The sequence below is a fragment of the Dryobates pubescens genome, chromosome 26 (assembly GCF_014839835.1).
Source record: "Dryobates pubescens isolate bDryPub1 chromosome 26, bDryPub1.pri, whole genome shotgun sequence".
Classification (NCBI taxonomy): domain Eukaryota; kingdom Metazoa; phylum Chordata; class Aves; order Piciformes; family Picidae; genus Dryobates; species Dryobates pubescens.
In genome coordinates this window covers 4,603,312-4,620,733 of record NC_071637.1, presented here as the reverse complement: position 1 = coordinate 4,620,733, position 17,422 = coordinate 4,603,312, and the positions used below count along the sequence as shown (strand labels likewise).

General features: G+C 46.1%; 1 protein-coding gene across 6 annotated transcripts in view; it reads right to left on the bottom strand.

Moving 5' to 3' along the window:
* EYA2 (EYA transcriptional coactivator and phosphatase 2) overlaps positions 1-17,422 on the bottom strand; it is a 101,340-nt gene that overhangs the window by 26,258 nt on the left and 57,660 nt on the right. For all 6 annotated transcript variants that reach the window (XM_054173636.1, XM_054173635.1, XM_054173631.1 and 3 more), the window contains 4 exons: positions 9,379-9,446; positions 7,340-7,517; positions 4,833-4,960; positions 3,806-3,889 (listed from right to left, as the gene is read on the bottom strand). In XM_054173636.1, coding sequence (XP_054029611.1) covers positions 3,806-3,889; positions 4,833-4,960; positions 7,340-7,517; positions 9,379-9,446 — 458 coding nt within the window. The remainder of the gene's footprint in view (positions 1-3,805; positions 3,890-4,832; positions 4,961-7,339; positions 7,518-9,378; positions 9,447-17,422) is intronic.

Here is a 17,422-nt window from a genome sequence, read left to right as displayed (position 1 = left end):
GGAGTGCACCAACACAAGACAGGGATACACCTTCTGGGAACAAGACTAAGTACTGGGAGAAGGTATTGGCTTCACACACACCCCTCAGCTAGGGAGAGCAATGCACCCAGTGCCCCCTCTGTGCTTGATACCAGTCCTTTTGAAAGGTGTGAGAATGAATCTGCAATAAAATCCTTCACATCTCTCACACTGGAAGAAAGGCAGAGATTTTTCTTTTTCACTGCTTGGATGACACAGGTTATGAAGCAAGCCTGCAAAGTTCTCAGGGAAAGGGGAATACACTCATCATTATTTTTTTTTCTTGGCATGGAAGTGCCTGCAATGTCTTTCTGTTGTCTTTCTGTACTGTACTTTGCTGCTCCAAAGAAATGGCCAAAGTCCCTTGACTTCCACCCAAGCTGTGTGAAACTTCAGCAAGACAGCTGTGGATTCTGCCCTGTTTCTTCATCGTGTTTGGTCAGTGCTTTGGGGGGCAGATCTGTGCAGACACAGTAAAGACTGCAGCCAGCTCAATGTGGGCTCCATTGTAAGGGGCCTGAAGGGATGCAAAGGGCTGGGTGGACACTGTGTGGAGCTGCAATGATGGCCTAAGTCTGCTGTGCTCTCTAGGCATGTGCTGAATATTCTGCACTCATCCATGATCAGAAGCCTGCAGAACAGGTTTCTAAACACTCCTAACCATAATATCCAGGGTTAACTGCCTCTGGAACTATTTTTTTCCTGTCTTTTCTTGTCAGAGGGCCTCCTGCTGAGAAACAAAGGGTGGGGAGGTTCCCCTGGCTTTGACAGCCTTGCTGCCCTGATCAGTTGGACTGACTCCCATGTTTGTGCACGTTTGCATCCACTCAGCTGAGGGCAAAAGGAGATGTGACTTTGCAGGTCACTCTAAAGGTTATCCTGCAGTGACCAGACCTATGGGAAAGACATTAAGAGCAAATGTCCGATGGGTCTGTAATCTATAGGACAGAGCAAAAACCGTGGGCAGAGGGGGAAAGAAAGGAGGAACCTAGGCAGGGCTATTCATTCATGCTTCAACTTTGTGTTCAAACCTCTATTAATGCTGTGAGAAAAATATTTTCTAAGCACCTGAGATGAGCACTCCATGCTCTGAGGAACTCCCATCTATGGCAAGGACTAGAAAGGTTTCCCTCAGAAACCAAAGAGAATGTTCACGTGAAATCAGGTCAGAAAACAGACAGTGGAGCATTAACTGATCAATAATCCAACTGGAGCTGATCACCCTTTGGTGAATTCTTTCCCCTTTTCTCAAACCAGATTTTTTTGGACAGCTCCCTATGGCTGCCATCACCAAGGAAGGGACATCTTGCAGAACCATTTGAGATTGCATAGCTAAAGAACACAGGAGATTAGACTCAAACCTCTGAAGCTATGGCTGATGTTTCTTCTCCCCTCTTCCCAGACCAATCAGCCCAGAAAGAGGTGTTGCTTTTCAACTTGATTGACTTCATGCATTCATTTTCTGAGTGGCTGCACAGCAGCTCTCCCAGTGCAGCAGACAGGATGATAGTGGGACATGAATGTTGGCCAGGGGAATGGTGAAGGTCATATAAAATGACACTTTTTCTGGAGGGGGACATAAAGAATCAAGGCCACCACGTGTGAGATTTGAATCAAAGCACATCCATGTCTAGTTACAGGCTCATGAACCTATTAAGAGCAATTAAGGACAAAGATAAGAATTTTTGGCCTTGGTATTTATTCTGCTTTGAGATTAATGCTTCCTACATTATTCAATTAAGAGGTTCTGAAACTCCATTAACCTCTGGCTCACTGCTGTACTTGTATGTGGAAGTTCAGCTCACATAACCATTTTGAGCTGTGTTACTATTTAATGGTTGCCAGGACAGCCTGTCTGACTGTGCTGTATTTCTCTCTTGGTTTAAGGTCTGCTCCAAAGCCCACCAAAGCTTCTGGGTTGTCTTTGGATCAAGCTCTTAGTCTACAATGCTTTAATAACACAACCATTTCCCTTATAGGAAAGCCCTCAGGAATTTAATACTGATGAAACAAACGAAGAGCTATGAAAAAAATCCTTCCAGAGAAGCTTCTCAAAGGGCCTGTTGCAACTTAACAGAAAAGGTGATTCACTGATTCAAAAGAAACACTCCTGTTTGTACCACTCTTGACATCTGTATAAAGGAAGCAACCAACAGAAGTTTGTCATTTTGTACCTTTAAAAGCCTCCCAAAGCAGACAGCCTCTTGAATCCCTATTTTCCTGTCTTCCTCTCTCCCTAGTCCCTTTTGCTCACGAGTGCCTTGTCTTGGCCTAAGCCTGCTCACACAGCTGATGGAAACAGCTTGGCCACTGGTGGCCCCTTCTGGCTCTCCTCCCTGACCCCACTTCATTCCCACCCCAGCTGCTGTAAGCATGGCAGCTTCTGTCTTTGTGGCAGCAGTATTGCGCTGCAGGGCTGGTCCATCACATCCCTCAGACAATCACCATCTGCTCCCATGCAGAGGATCCAGCCCTTCATCCTCTAAACTCAGGCAAGAGACATCAGATGAAGGGATCTGCTTCAGAAGTGTTGTGCTAGGACAAAGTCAGCCCATGAGGAGAATTCTTATGTGTGCTGCAGCCTCTACCCAGTGCTAAGCATAGCAGATCTACACACAGTGAGTTTCTGTTTGCTGATCCTGCCCAATTTTCTCTCTTTTCTGCAGGCAGCAGGTTTGAGCTCACACAGGTACACCTCAGCCTGCCTCGGTCACTATGGTCCCACTTCAATTATCTTGTACAACACAGGTCTGAACAAATCCCTGCTTGCAAACACCTGCTTGCTTTTCAGAGGGTGCTGCTGGAAGTGTTAGCAGCATTCCAAGTGCTGCAGTAGACTTCCACACCACAAACACCATTTTATACCCCTTACAACTAGGCACATCTAACAGTGAACAATAAATCTATCTCACTAATTGCACAGTCAGCTTGTTATAGCCCTCATAAAACAGGTACAGCTGCTAAAGCCATGAGATGATGTCAAATCATATTTCTGCTCTGGAGAGAGAGGCAGGCTGATTTTTCCAGCCTCCTGACAACACTGACTGTTCAAAGCCATGTGTGGAAACAGCTGCCAGCTAAGTCATCCACCTTAATTAGGTAATGATATTGTCTTTTTTCTAGCCATATAAAAGTGTTTGACATTCTGTAATTCAAAGGGACTGAAGTGTTTATTGTAAAAAGCTGCCTGAGGAAGAAAATGAAGCACGTGGTACTGAATGCAAGAGCCAGCATTTTCTCCTTAGCCAAGTTCAGTCTGCTGAGCCACAGAGAGAGCTACCCAAAAAAAAATGGAATTGCCTGCATTTCAAAGGGGGACCTAAAGGATGGAAAGCTAAAGAAACAGCTCCTAAAACCCCTTTGAAGTGTGAGCTTCAGGATGTGTGGGAAGAAGAGGCAGCATTCTTCATGGCAACCCAGACTGACCAACACAAAACTTCTCCTAAAAGGCTGAGCCTCCGGTTACCTCACTCAGGCTGGAGTGAATGCTGCCTGCCTGTCTGATGGGCTCCTTGCAGGAGACAGACACTGGAAGAACATCCTGGTGTCCTGTCTAGCAGCAGCTGTACACCACCAGATTTAAAAAACAAAGGGCTACTTGCAACATGAAAGGGAGGTTAAATTAAATTTTCACATGTTAGAAGGAAATACCACAGGACAGATTTATACCAAAGGGTCTAAATAAACCCAGCAGCATCTGTTTGAGAAGCTGCCTCATTAGCTGCCCCCACAGTTCCTGATGCAATTTGGCTGGACAAGCAGTAATGCTAAAAAAATTGAATTTTACCTTCCCATATCTGGATGCAAAGGTTCCCGTGAGCAAGGAGTGGAAGATAATGATCGTCTCGTCCAGATCCCACACGAACACACGCTGCGAGGGCAGGCACGGGGGGAGAAAGAAGCACAGTTACACAGGAAGCAATGGCCTGAGTCTGTTCAGGCAGGAAATGTGGCCTGTTGGACTGCAGCTTTGCAAGGCCTCAGATCCCTTTAGAACACCCACTGCAGATGCTTTGGGAAAGCAGGCAAAATGGAACTCTGGGTGTGCTGGGCAGCCTGAGAGCCTGCTCTCCTCACAACCACCCAAATCCCCTGCTGCACGTCAAGTCAGGGCAACAAACCAGAAGACTTCCCACAAGTCCAAAGGAAAACAGAAGCACCCATGAAGAATAGTTTGAGATGCTAATAATGTCAAGGTGGCGCAGTTATTTGAACTACCCATGTGTGCAGGCTCCAGTTACATTACTGATGCTACTCTGGCTCTCACAACTTGCTAGCCTGATGCTGGGATTTCTAAAAGATGCAACCCTTTATCTCTGCTGGACTGACCAAGGGCATACTGTTGTAGGTTAAGGGCAATCAAAAGTTAATTGGTATAACCACAAAGAAAAGTGCTCCAAAGGCTGGAGAGTCCCAGGGGGACAGGCAGTTCATCCCAGGGTATTGTAATCTGTCTATTCTCTTTTCCTGTATCTCTCTTTTTGAGGGAACACAGAGCCAAATCTCTCTCCTTCTGCTCTCCAGTCAGGATGTGCATGCTATTATTTTATGGTTTGTGGGGGAGATGGCTTTCTCTTGCATGGCAGGGAATTTCCATCTATACCACAAGGCCTGTTGAAGCTTGCAGTAGGCCTGGGTCTGGGGGGGAGGAGGGGCAGTTTGGCTGCTCTTTTAAATTTCCATTTAAACTTCCAATCCAGGGTGAAGCATTCATTATTTTCATCCTTGGAAAGGGGTAAAATATTTTTTGTGTCCTTTTTGCCCTGGGCAGCTCATGGCTCAAAAGCAGAACACATACAAACTGAAGTGATTACCTCAATCTCACTGTCAGCAGCAGGGGAAGGATCGTTGCTTCTCTTTGAGCGGGCTCGGACCTTGCCATCTGTCCCTCGGTGGTGTCTGTCTGTCTCTGTGTCTTTTGCTGGTGTTGTTGAATATTCCCCTGTTAGGAAAAGAGAACTTCCATTGGCATCTTACATTGTGCACCCTGTGTCCTTGTGATTAAAGCAGGAAACTTTACTGGAGAGCAGCAGAAACACTGTGAAAACACCACCAGGAAACCTAACTCTTTCCATGGCAATAGCTGGCACTGTCAGGAAAGTTAACTTTCAGCTCCTGAGATTTGTTTAAAGTTTCAAAAATCACCAAGACTGCAGCTATGCCATTTACAAATGGGTAAGGCACTTCAAAAACCTTAGCAAATGTTTCACTGAAAACACAGCTTTTTGAATTTCACTTCCCTTCTGCTTTTCATGAGAGAAATTAGAAAGGCAGTGGAAGACCAAACCAATGGCAATTCAACTTCTACATTTATTATTTCTAAATTTGATGAGTGCTCACCACTAAAAATCTACTTTCAAGATCAACTTCTGTTTAAAAACACAGAACTACCCTGTTGAGCCATATTCCATTTCACTGAGGACAGCATTTTAGAAATAACTGAGAGGAGAGAGTCAAAGGTGAGCCCCCCTTGTGCACAGTGTCTGTTTTGATTGGCTTCAGTTTCATAAACCTGCCTGCACTTCACTTACCTTATATTACAAATCCTTTTCAAACCTATTTTCCTTTTCACCTTGCTAAGTTGTGGCCTCTCCATCTTCCTAGAATCACCCAAATCTTCTCCAGAGAACCTTGGATTGTGCCTAAGAAGCCTTTTTTGAAATCACCTTTTCTCAAAGCGGCTGAGATGAGATCTAAGGAACAGAAAATCTCCCAACTGCTTTTAGAGAAGTCTGTGAGCACCTCTTTTTAAACCCCATGATTAGTTTATTTTTCCTTTTAGAGCAACCACAGATTTTCAGATTTGTTTCACAAGTCAGGAGGCCTGCAGTGGGTGCATTCTGTGATCATCCATTGATTGACAGCTGCCTAAACATGAGGCAGCAGTGTGCCCAGGTGGCCAAGAAGGCCAACGGCATCCTGGCCTGCATTAGGAATAGTGTGGCCAGCAGGAGCAGGGAAGTCATTGTGCCTCTGTACTCTGCATTGGTTAGGCCACACCTTGAGTCCTGTGTCCAGTTCTGGGCCCCTCAGTTTAAGAAGGACATCGAGACACTTGAACGCGTCCAGAGAAGGGTAACGAGGCTGGGGAGAGGCCTCGAGCACAGCCCTATGAGGAGAGGCTGAGGGAGCTGGGATTGCTTAGCCTGGAGAAGAGGAGGCTCAGGGGTGACCTCATTGCTCTCTACAACTACCTGAAAGGTGGTTGTAGCCAGGAAGGGGTTGGTCTCTTCTCCCAGGCACCCAGCCCCAGAACAAGAGGACACAGTCTCAAGCTGCACCAGGGGAGGTTTAGACTCGAGGTGAGGAGAAAGTTCTTCACTGAGCGAGTCGTTAGTCATTGGAATTGCTGCCCAGGGAGGTGGTGGAGTCACCATCCCTGGAGGTGTTCAAGAGGGGACTGGATGTGGCACTTGGTGCCATGGTCTAGTCATGAGGTCTGTGGAGTCAGGTTGGACTCGATGATCCTCAAGGTCTCTTCCAACCTTAGTGATACTGTGAGACTGTGATCCACACGTGATGTGGGGTTTCATATAAACGTTTTTGCATGCCAGGGATAACTTTGGTAGGGAAGCAATATCTGAAGATTGCCCTTCAACAGCACAATGGAGGATCATCACCTCTCAGCAGTTATGTGCATCACTTCAGCTTGGAGACTTCAAAAATGAGGCACTCAAAGAAAGGCCACAAATTCTGAAGCCTTTTTGTGCCTTGAACTTTCAGCTCCGACAGTTTGTGCTGATCTTTCGAACAGGGCCTTCCTCTTGATGCACTTACTCATGCACACATACATCACAAGTTGAATCACGAGAGGAATATAAACTTTGACAGAATCATAGAATCATAGATTGCTCTGGCTTGGAAGGGACCTCCAAAGGTCATCCAGTCCAACCCCCTCTGCAGTAAGCAGGGGCATCCTCAACTAGATCAGATTGCCCAGAGCCCTGTCGAGCCTCACAATCAGCAGCTAACCAGGCAGCAGTGGAGCTTTTTCAGAGCCTGGCTGTTTTGAACTCACTGCTACCCACAGGTACTGATCTGAGCTTTGTCTGTAGTTTTTTTATCTTTCTGTATGACCTTTAGAAGAGATCCAACCTCACACACTCATGAAAATGACACAGGATGGTTCTAGAGAGCCTGGTTGTTCAAATCTCTTCTCACAACCCTGTGCTGCACCATGTAAGAACATCTGCTAAATGCTAGGAAATCTGATTTAGCCATGACAACACAGGTACTTCTGAAAATTCCCACATCAGGTTACTGTGTTTATGTCTGCAGGTGGCCAAGGCTGCCAACCTGCAAAGAGAAGAGAGGCACTTACCAGAGAGTGATTCTGTGCTCTGACTGCTGATATTGTGAGAAGGCTCCTGCAGAGAGTAAGTGGAGGTTGGGATGGCTGAGGGGCTGATGCTGTTTGCAGACACATATGGAGAGTTGTAGGAGGAGCTGTAATACTGTGAGTACTGGCTTTGAGGAAAGCTTGGATACGAGGAATAGTCCTTTGAGGAAAAAAGAAACATCTCACTTCTGGGTATCTGCTTGTGTCTTACCCACGAGGCGGCACAAAGGCAGCCAGCCATGGCTCAGGAGTATTTCATAAAGAGCCAGGTCTCATGCACTTACAAACTGACATTTCTGCTTCTCTCAAACATGCTCCTATTTTATTATGACCAAATAATCAACAAGAGCTCAGAAATCAGGTGAGTTCTGCTTCCTCTACAGGAATTTAGTAATCAGGGCTGACACATCTTGTGTTAGAGTTCAGCAATTTGATACAGGAGTGATGGAGGGCAGGTTTTTGAAAAGGGCCTTGATGGGACCTACAACAAAACACCAGTGAAATCAGAACAGAATGATACTGGGGTGAGGGAAGGAGCAAAACAGGCTGCATTTTCTCATGACCAGCAGTATTTTCTGATCAGCTGTAAAAGTAAGTGACAAAGATGAAGGCAAAAAGGAAAAACAGCAATTGTTTTGCAGCAATGTTCACAGCTGAGATTGTCCAGCTCTCTCAAAAAGAACTAAATGCTTGAATGATCTTCCTTGCCTACAGAAAAATGAACCTTGGGGAGCTGAGGTATCACAAACCCCTTTGTCTTAATCTTAAGGCTCCCAAACACACTTCACACCATTACCCTCATACACCCCTTTTGGGAGAAGCAGGACACAGGAACAGATTAGAATACTTCTCTCTGGACAATTAAAGCATGAAAGGTTAGATTTGTTTCTCTTCCTTTTAATTGCAGCTCCTGCTCTTGTCCATCTATTTGCCTTTTTCAGGTAGGCAACTGTGCTCATGCTCTGGGGACTGCCTGTCAGCAAAAGGTTTTTATTTTCTCAGAAATGCTGATTTCTCTCTGGTATTAAATAAAAATTAAACAACAAATAGTCTCCAGCAAGACTACAAGCCCTTTTCTTCCTAACAGCTTACATCTTTGTCTGTGACACAGCTATTTCATTAACTTTCAATCACCAGGGAGCTCTCAAGAACAAAGACTCAAGCTGTCATAAGAACAATTAAACTGAAAAAGAAATGAGAGAGTGTCATTGTTTTCTCTTCAAGATTATCACAAAACAATGAAAACAGCCCAACTATTCTCTCCCCCCTCCTTAGGTAACCTCCATGCTCCAATCAAATGCCCTTCTACCAGCAAATGCTGATGTTGCTATCCAGAACTGAAGTAATAAAGAAATTGCCCACTGCTGTCATTAAAGCAAGCCAACAATCATCTTCCAAACAAGGAACTGAATTTGCTGGCCACCCAAAACATTCATTTGTTTAGCCCAATCAAGAAGGGCCATTTGCTGCTGAAAAACATCTGCCTGGTGTCTGTATCATGCTGTTTATTATACACAGACATTTATCAAGGTAGCTGAGGCATGCAGCCCACAGACAGGTGTGCTCTCAAAGAAGGCAGCACCAGGCAGCTCAGAGGGCTCAGTGTCTATCACAGCCTCCCAACACCTCTTTCAATTGTTCACGATCATTACACGGTGCCAAGGCAGCCCGGCAGGATCCGAGAAGCTCTCTGCAGAGGATAGAAACCCTATCTGGAAGCTGTAAGGTGGTAGAGGAATGATGAAACCGTTGGCACTGCCACAGCAGCACAGCAGAGACTGCTGGGACACCCTCCTCCTGCGAGCACTGAGCTGCATCAATACAGATGCCTGCACAAGCACCTTGGAACTAATCAAGGTACCTGGAGGTGTAGCACACGGACAGGCCTTGGGAGCAGAGCAGAATGGTGCTCAGGCAGACATGTGGCAGCACCTCCCTCAAATACATGGAATCATCAAAACAAGCTCTCTAACCCACCAAACTTTCAGGTGTTTGTTGTCTGTGACAAGGCTGAACCATACCTGATGCACAGCACTAAATCCTGCAGAATTTGTCAGGCCGTTGGCTCCCTGGTAAATCCCTGTCGTGCCTAAGGAAAAGAATATCGTGGGCATAAAACACACCAAGAATCAACAGGATATGGTAATACATGCCAATTCCATCAGGAAATAAATTACTAGCTCAGCAGGAAAAAAAAAGCATCACTAATGTGGACAAACAGGCTGTAGAGACTTAGGGCTACTGCTGAAGTCTGCTTACTGAAAGGCGTTCAGGGGCAAGCATTCCACTAAAGCAGCTGTGAAACAAAGCTGGAAGACAGGGATCCAACACAAATTGAAGAGTCAGTTACCTTGTTTCCAATAAACAATGGAAGAGGGGTTTTTTATCATCTTTTCCTGTAGAAGGATCCCTCAGGTTATGTTTGCAGCCACACTCACACCCCCCTGTCAGGGAAGTGGTAGGAGAGCTGCAAGCTTCTCACCCTCTGGATCCTGCATCCCCAGCAAGCTCTAGTCTTCCTTTAACTCCAGTTTGTGCTGCTTTCTCTTCCAAGTGGGTAGAGAACTTCTTTGTATGTTTGTGTCTTTGCATGAGAATCTACACTTGAAATCATCCAGTGGTTTGTGACATGTCTTGCTCCAAAGGCTCCAAAGTCCAGGAGGCAAAACCTGGATTTTTCCATCCCACTGGAAGGAAACAGAGCACTGAGAGCACCGAGGCCTGCTGCTTCCAGAGTGCCAGGGCTGTCATTTTGGTGTTGTGTGACTATAGTGGGCTTGTGTGAGGTTCATTTTGTCACCTCTGTGAACCACCAGACCAAGCCTTACTTAGGCACTCAGCCTTCTTCTCTTCTCTGATTTCTTACCACGTGAATGACTTTGGGCTGTATTAACCACAGGACTCCCTGCACATCGTCATGTGCCAAGCTTCCTCCAAAGATCCACTGGTTTGATTTTCAGATGCCAGATTAGGAGGAGGAAAGGACAGCTGAGAAAACTCCCCTCTGCCAAGGGCAGCCACAAAGCACATGATCTGAGAGAGAAATCTCCAGCCAAAGAGAAACAAGAGGGAGGACTCTGCCCTTCACAACTAATTTGCTGCCACATGTAGTCTTTAAAAAGAAAAGGGCAGAGAGGGAAATGAAGAGAGTGTAGGTAATTGCCTGGGCCTCCCCAGGCCATTAGCATGTGCTGGCTGGGGAGCTGAGTTCAGGTGATGCCTATTCCTGGCATTCACCCCTCAGAGACAATTCTGGGTGGATCAGTACATAACCCCTTCTCCCCACAGCCCATATGGGGAGACTGCCCAGAGCAGCACCCTGAAGGGCAATGTACTCAGCTCTAGGCAGCTCTCTACCTCCCACCCATGTCAGGTTTGCTTTTCTGCAGAGTTCCCCACAAGCCAGGAGCAAGCAGCAGGATGAAACCACTCCTTGGGAGCTCAGCACCTCTCGCCACTGGGAAAGAGAGGAATTGAGGCCCAGCACTTGCAGGCAAACACAACTTCCACAGAACACAAAACAGTTCTTGTACACCAGAGCTCCAAACAATACAGGGGGGAATTTTGGATCTTCCTGCACTGTCATTTAGAAACAATCCATCATCCTTTATTAGTGCTGCCAACAGGGGGATGAGTTACCTCCAGGAACTCACACTTTATGTGTAAATTTTGATGAGAACATGTTTATTGCTGTGCTACCTACACATGATACCACAGCTTCCTGGTTTCCAAACAGAGAGAATGATAAAAAGGAGGATAAGAAAGGATTTTCACAACTGGAACAAAGTCCTCCTGAACTGTGCAAAGCCAGCATGCCCATCACACACACAGCTCAGGTGTGTGAGCAGGGAGAAGACACAAGGCTGAGAGGATGGGGCTATGGCCCTATGGCTTCCCACCTTGTGGGTAGAGCCTGTGTGCTGGATTTTATATTGTTGACTAGACTAGAATAAACCAGGTTGGAAAAGACCTTTGAGATCATTGAGTCCAACCTATCATCCAACACTATCTAAGCAACTAAACCATGGCACCAAGCACCCCATCCAGTCTCTTCCTAAACACCTCCAGTGATGGTGACTCCACCACCTCCCTGGGCAGCACATTCCAATGGCCAATCTCTCTTTCTGGGAAGAACTTCTTCCTAACATCCAGCCTAAACCTCCCCTGGCACAGCTTGAGACTGTGTCCTCTTGTTCTGGTGCTGGTTGCCTGGGAGAAGAGACCAGCCCCCACCTGGCCACAACCTCCCCTTAGGTAGTTGTAGACATAAATAAGGTTTGCCCTGAGCCTCCTCTTCTCCAGGCTAAGCAACCCCAGCTCCCTCAGCCTCTCCTCACAGGGCTGTGCTCCAAACCCCTCCCCAGCTTTGTTGCCCTTCTCTGGACACGTTCCAGCAAGTCCACATCTTTCCTAAACTGAGGGGCCCAGAACTGGACACAGGACTCAAGATACTTTGCACAAGAGATATTTTTGCCATTTTAACTCAGCTACCCTAGGTGTCCCTAGAGGCTGCTGCAGTCTGCATCCCCCTGCCCAGGGAAGTCTCAAAAAGCAGTGCTGTGGTGCAGAGACACAAACTGAAGTCCCAGACTGTTGACCTATGTACTTAAATACTTGTGAGAGTGCCTAGGACTGGCATTTCCTACAGCCTGAACTTCCACAGGCCTGGGAACAGATTTTGGCAGCTCAGGTTTTTTCACTTATCCCAGACTCTGTCAGTGTATCCTGATCAAGCAGCAGCATCATTGGAGCCAAGCTCGTCTAAGCTGAGATCAAACACAACCCTCTTCCTGCCACGTAGCATCACATTCAGAGAATGCAGCCACTCACAGGGGTATACCTTGAGAGCTGCCCAGCTCACAATTTGCTGCACTACAACAGTTATAGAACTTGAGGTTACCAAACAACCAAAGCTACCGAAACATCAGTTTCTTCCCAGCTGAACAGGGATGAAAAGCTGGGAGGGAAGAGTTATGTAGATGAAAAAAAGTTCTTGAAGGTTCAGAAATATTTCATTTCAACATCAACCTTTGTCCTGGGGACTAGAGCTGGCTCCTGGGGACAGCTGTAGCTCAGTTCCTGTTCCAGTTTACAGGCTAGACTGGAGAGATGTTTTCAATGATGTACAATTAGTTCAAATGGAAGGAAAACAAACAAGCACCACAGGCAACAAAGAGCAGGATAAATCCTCTCCCTTCACATGCAGAGAACGAAGCCTGCCAGTTCCAGTTTCCGTGAGCAGCCTCCTAGTTCAGAACACCTGTATCAGAACTGGCCCCAAACTTGTGGGGCTGGTAAGAAATAAACATTCCTGTAATAAAATGAGTTCTGCCATCTGCCATTTCAGTTTTGCAGCAGTAAATTTTAAACTCAAGAAACACTGGGAAGTTATCAGCAGGCCTTGCACGCTGGCATTATCAATGGAGCCAGAGCCCTGTTCCCCACGGAGCCATTTCTGGTGCCTTCCCAGGTGCTGGCATTTCTTGTACTGTTTAGAGACAGACTGAGCTGACATCAGAAAGCTCTGCTGGTGGGGCATAGGGCACAGCCAGGAAGCCTCTTGGTAATCAGTGAACATGAACCCTCTGAGCCTCCCCCAGTTCTGAGAGGATGCTGCCCATCTCCACAGACCCTTTGCTTCCTCATTTTTATTTCTTTTGTTCCTGACCTCTGAGGACAGTGCACTGCCCCAGACTGCAGCTGATCTTACATCTGCAGTACCATAGCTGTGTGAGCAAGTAATTTGCTTCCATCTATATGGGTAGCTCAATGTCCAGCATTTGCATTCAAACTCCTACTTGCAAATGAGAAACAAGCCTAGGATCTCTCCCTTTGGATCTTCTCCATATGGAATATGGCTCACATCTGTGTTCAATCAAACCAGTTGCTAAATGTCACAATGCCCTCATTCACAGGTAGCTCAAAGAACATTTAGCTGGTAATAAAACAATCTGGGCTGTAGAGTAGAAGAGCTCTTCAGATGTGTGGCACTGTAAATGCTGCTGTAAAGGATGCATGTCACAGCCACACTGGCATGAACAGGCACTGCAGGAAAGGCAGCACAGGCTGCACAGACCCAGTGCCATGGCTCTTCCTTGGGAAGGAGACTTGGCCCTTCTCTGTGCGAGTGTCCAAAGACACCATGTACAGAGAAACCCTTTGTGAGCTGACTGATGGTAGAGTTCTGTCCTCATACAGATGGATTTCATTTGCTATTTCCCCCTGACTCCCTTTTTAATTCAAGTATTTTTCAATGATCAATGGTAATTTGAATGGTGTGTCATCTGGACTGTGCTCCTGCAACAACTTTCAAGCCAGCTTCTCCTTCTACTCAGTCTTCCCCTTTCTATCTCAGTCTCTGTGATAGCAGGCTGTGTTTCTTTCCCTCCCTTCCAGGAAAGAGCAAGTAAAGAAAATAATGGAATATTAGTTATTTTCAGTATCTTCAGAACTAAGCTTTGGCAGTGCTAAAGAAGGGTTTTCCTTCCAGCTTATGAATACACAGCATGAGAGAGGAACATGGGGGTCTCAGGAAGTTGTGGCTGCAGACAGCAGGGGCCTGCGGTATAGCCCACATCAACACCACAGCAAGCTTTGAAAATCCATGTTGTGTCCCTGCACTTCACAGCTCAAAGGGACCCTGACAACAGGCAGGTGTTCTCCAAGCCTCCTCTACTGCCCAAAAGAGAATGAGTTGCAGTATTTATTTGTACTGCTAACATTCAATTAAATACTTAACCATCGGAGGAGGAGACAGCCAGGTTCAACAGAGGTGGGCAGGAGGGCATTTCTCACAGCTCCCTGGCAAGCCAGCAGCAATTGGGAGTCCATGAACACTCAAAAGATAGAACAGTGGACTGAGATGAGAGTCTTCAAAGGGAGATTACCACGAGCACTTCTGAATGTGCTTGAAACAGAACAACAAAGCTGAGACCCAAGATGCAGTTGAATCACACAGGGTTCCAGGGAGATTTCTCTCCAAGGACTCTTTGCTCACCTAGCACTAATACAATAAATGCCTGCAGGGTTCAGCTGGACTGCCTGGTATTTCACAAGCTTGTGCATTCTTACACCAGCAAGCTGTTTTCCTACAGGAAACAATGCTGGCTGTGAGTGATGCAAGGAAAGGCCTCAGTCTAACTCCCAGCAGAGCGTGCATTACTCTGTGCTATGAAGAACATCTGGCTGAAGACCTGTATGGTCATTCAGAGAGGTTCTTTGCAGTGCTTTAGCTCTCTGACAAGCTAATGTTTCCTGCAGTAAATATTGCCTTCTCCAAGCTGCTACTTTTTTAGTGAGAGGTTAAGCACTCCTCAAAATTACCTCCCACCAGCTATACTCCAGTGCCTTGTAAGGTTCCAAATCCTACAACATCTGCCTGCATTTATTGGGCAAGAAAACTCATAAAATGTTGCATGGCTGTCAGCTGTAGAGGTATTTCAAGACTATCTGCCCTGTTAAAGGAGAAGAAAAACTCAACCCATATGTACTTTGCAACATACTGCTCGACTGTTTGCCATCAGGCATAATGAACCCTTCCCCAAACCCAGCCTCGTATTTCTGTCTGGAAGGACTCAAGACAGTCCAGGGAAGAGCACACTCTGTTAACCCAGGTGAAAAGCATGATTCTGCAGTGTCATAGCCCCTGACACCAGCAGTGGCTGCTCCCAGAAGCATGTGAAGACCTCCTGAAGATACACAACCCATTTAAATGATGTCCATTTGTCTCCCAGTACAATCCTGTTCAGCCCTGCTAGCCTGCCCAGGTGCCTGAGGGCACTCTGATCACTGACATCAAACATTTCCCAGCACAGCTTTTCTGAGTCAAAGCTCTTCCCCAGCTGCCTGCTTCTGGGAGCACTCAATGTACAGAGCCTCACAGAGCTTTAATAAGTGATGACCAGAGCAGTTTAAGGGCCTGGTTTTTACCATCCTTTTGGGCCTGGTCACCTGTATAGCTCAATCCAGCTCAACAATTGTGTTGAAAGTGCTGGGATGGTTTATATCTACTCTCAGGATTTGAACCATGGCAAAGCCATTAAGTTTTATTCCTTTTGGGGAAAGTGTTCCTTTTAACCACTCCTATCAAATGCTGCTGCAGCAATAGGAAGTAATCACACTGGATTGTCTTCAAAAACCAATCACCAGAAATGTGAACATCCTTACAACCACAATGCAGACTGTTTCTGTGCAACCCCTTGTTTAAACCAGCAAAAAGACTTTTATTTGGGTGACTCCAAGGGCATCAAAGATTAAAGGTTCCTCCAGCTGTTTTCATCCTGGACACAATTCTCCACTAATAGAAACCAAGTCATGATAAAAGAAAAATGGACTTGCCACCTCCTGTGCTGTTTAGTGGCTATGAGATTTCAGTCCCCTGGTCAGCATTAAAATCTAACTATCCCTATAACATTGGGGATGAAAATTGACCTCGGTACTGCAGTGCCTCCAGAAAAAAAGCACAGCAGTGGCCAGCAGTGGGTGTCAGAGAAAAGCTAAGAAATGGGACAAACCCAGCATGATCTGTGCCCTGGTACTGCCTGGTCACCTTGAATTAATCTGTCAGCTACAGATTCTGTGTGCCAAGTTTATAGCCTCCTCTTTTTATCTTTAGTCACTGTCAATGGACTCTTCAGACAGTGCAGGTATTCTTGTAGCTCTAGAAGTCACAGTGCTGTAGTGCAGAAATGTCAGTGCTCAAACCCTGCCAGCACAAAGAATGCATCCAAATCAGGTATAAAAGCCCTTGACAGAGTACTACCTAGTGCCAGCACAGCAGTTAGAAAGATCTTGAGTTGCACAGCCTGTGCTAACTGAAGCAGGGTTGGACCTTATCTGTCCACAGCCCTCATCTTTGATCGTATGCCTGCATTCTACTTTTCCCTCCAGAGCATTACCTCACACAGCCCCTGGAAATGAGATAGGACAGAAAGCAGCGCCAGCACTACAACAGCATCACAATTCTGGTGTTTCCTAACTGGCAAGTGCTTGACCATGCAGGTTTGATGCTCCTTGACCCAGCTCTTCTATAGTCTGATAGACATTGTTAAGAGCCCATGATTAGCTTTACCAAATCTATTATTTAGTGAAGCTTCTACAACATTTTAGCATTTTCTATGTCAGCTGCATAGAAAATCAAGATCAATGTCAGAATTCCCCAAGCTGTTTCCATCCTATGCTTTGGGGTTTTTTCACTTCTGACAAAAATGATGAAAATAAAATGCACCAACAGCAGCCTCTGTGACATCCAAACATCTCTGTGACATGAGCACAGGCAGAGCAAAAGTCACAGATGATCTGCCAACTCTTTTCTCTCTTACAAACACATGTTCTGCCCTAGCTTCAGGAGATGGGGTCTCCTTCTTCCAATAGCTTATCTTTTTCCCAAGTCCCTCCTTGCTTAACAATAAACAGGGAATGAGCTCTGAAAGGAACCTCAAACAAATCAATAAATGGGAGAAGTCAGAGCAGGGTTTTCTCCTTGGGTAGCAGTAGCACAGATCCTTGCAGCTTACAGTGCATCACTGTCAACACCTTTGCCTCTCCCCTTGACTTCCCTCCCCTGTAAGATAGCTCATTTTAAAACAAAGCAAATGTAGCATGGTCAGCCCCTGGTGTTTAAGAATCTTTGAAAGGGAGACTGCTGTTATTCTGAGGACCCTTGTATTTACACTGTAAAAAGTGAGGTCTGACCCCTCCTGAAGAGAGGCCTCTCCCCGCTGAACTCACCGTGGAGCGGAGCAGAGCTGAGCTTTGCCGCCACAGCGTTAGGCTGCAGCTAATGCAAACCAGCTGTGGAGCAAAAGCATTTGAAAGAGGCTTCTCATTTTCTACTGAGGTTTGAGCTTTATGAATCCAAGGCATCTGAGTGACAGTTTGCTGAGGACATGCTCCTGCTCTCCTTTATTTTCTGGGACTTCAGATGGGTTCACTATCTGCATGCCAAAGCATGAGCCACACTTCTCGAGTGCAGATTGAAATTTCCCCTTCTCACACATTTCATCACGAGGCACTTAAAGAATCCAGCTTAAAATTAAACATGCCACTTCCTCTGCAAAACTCATG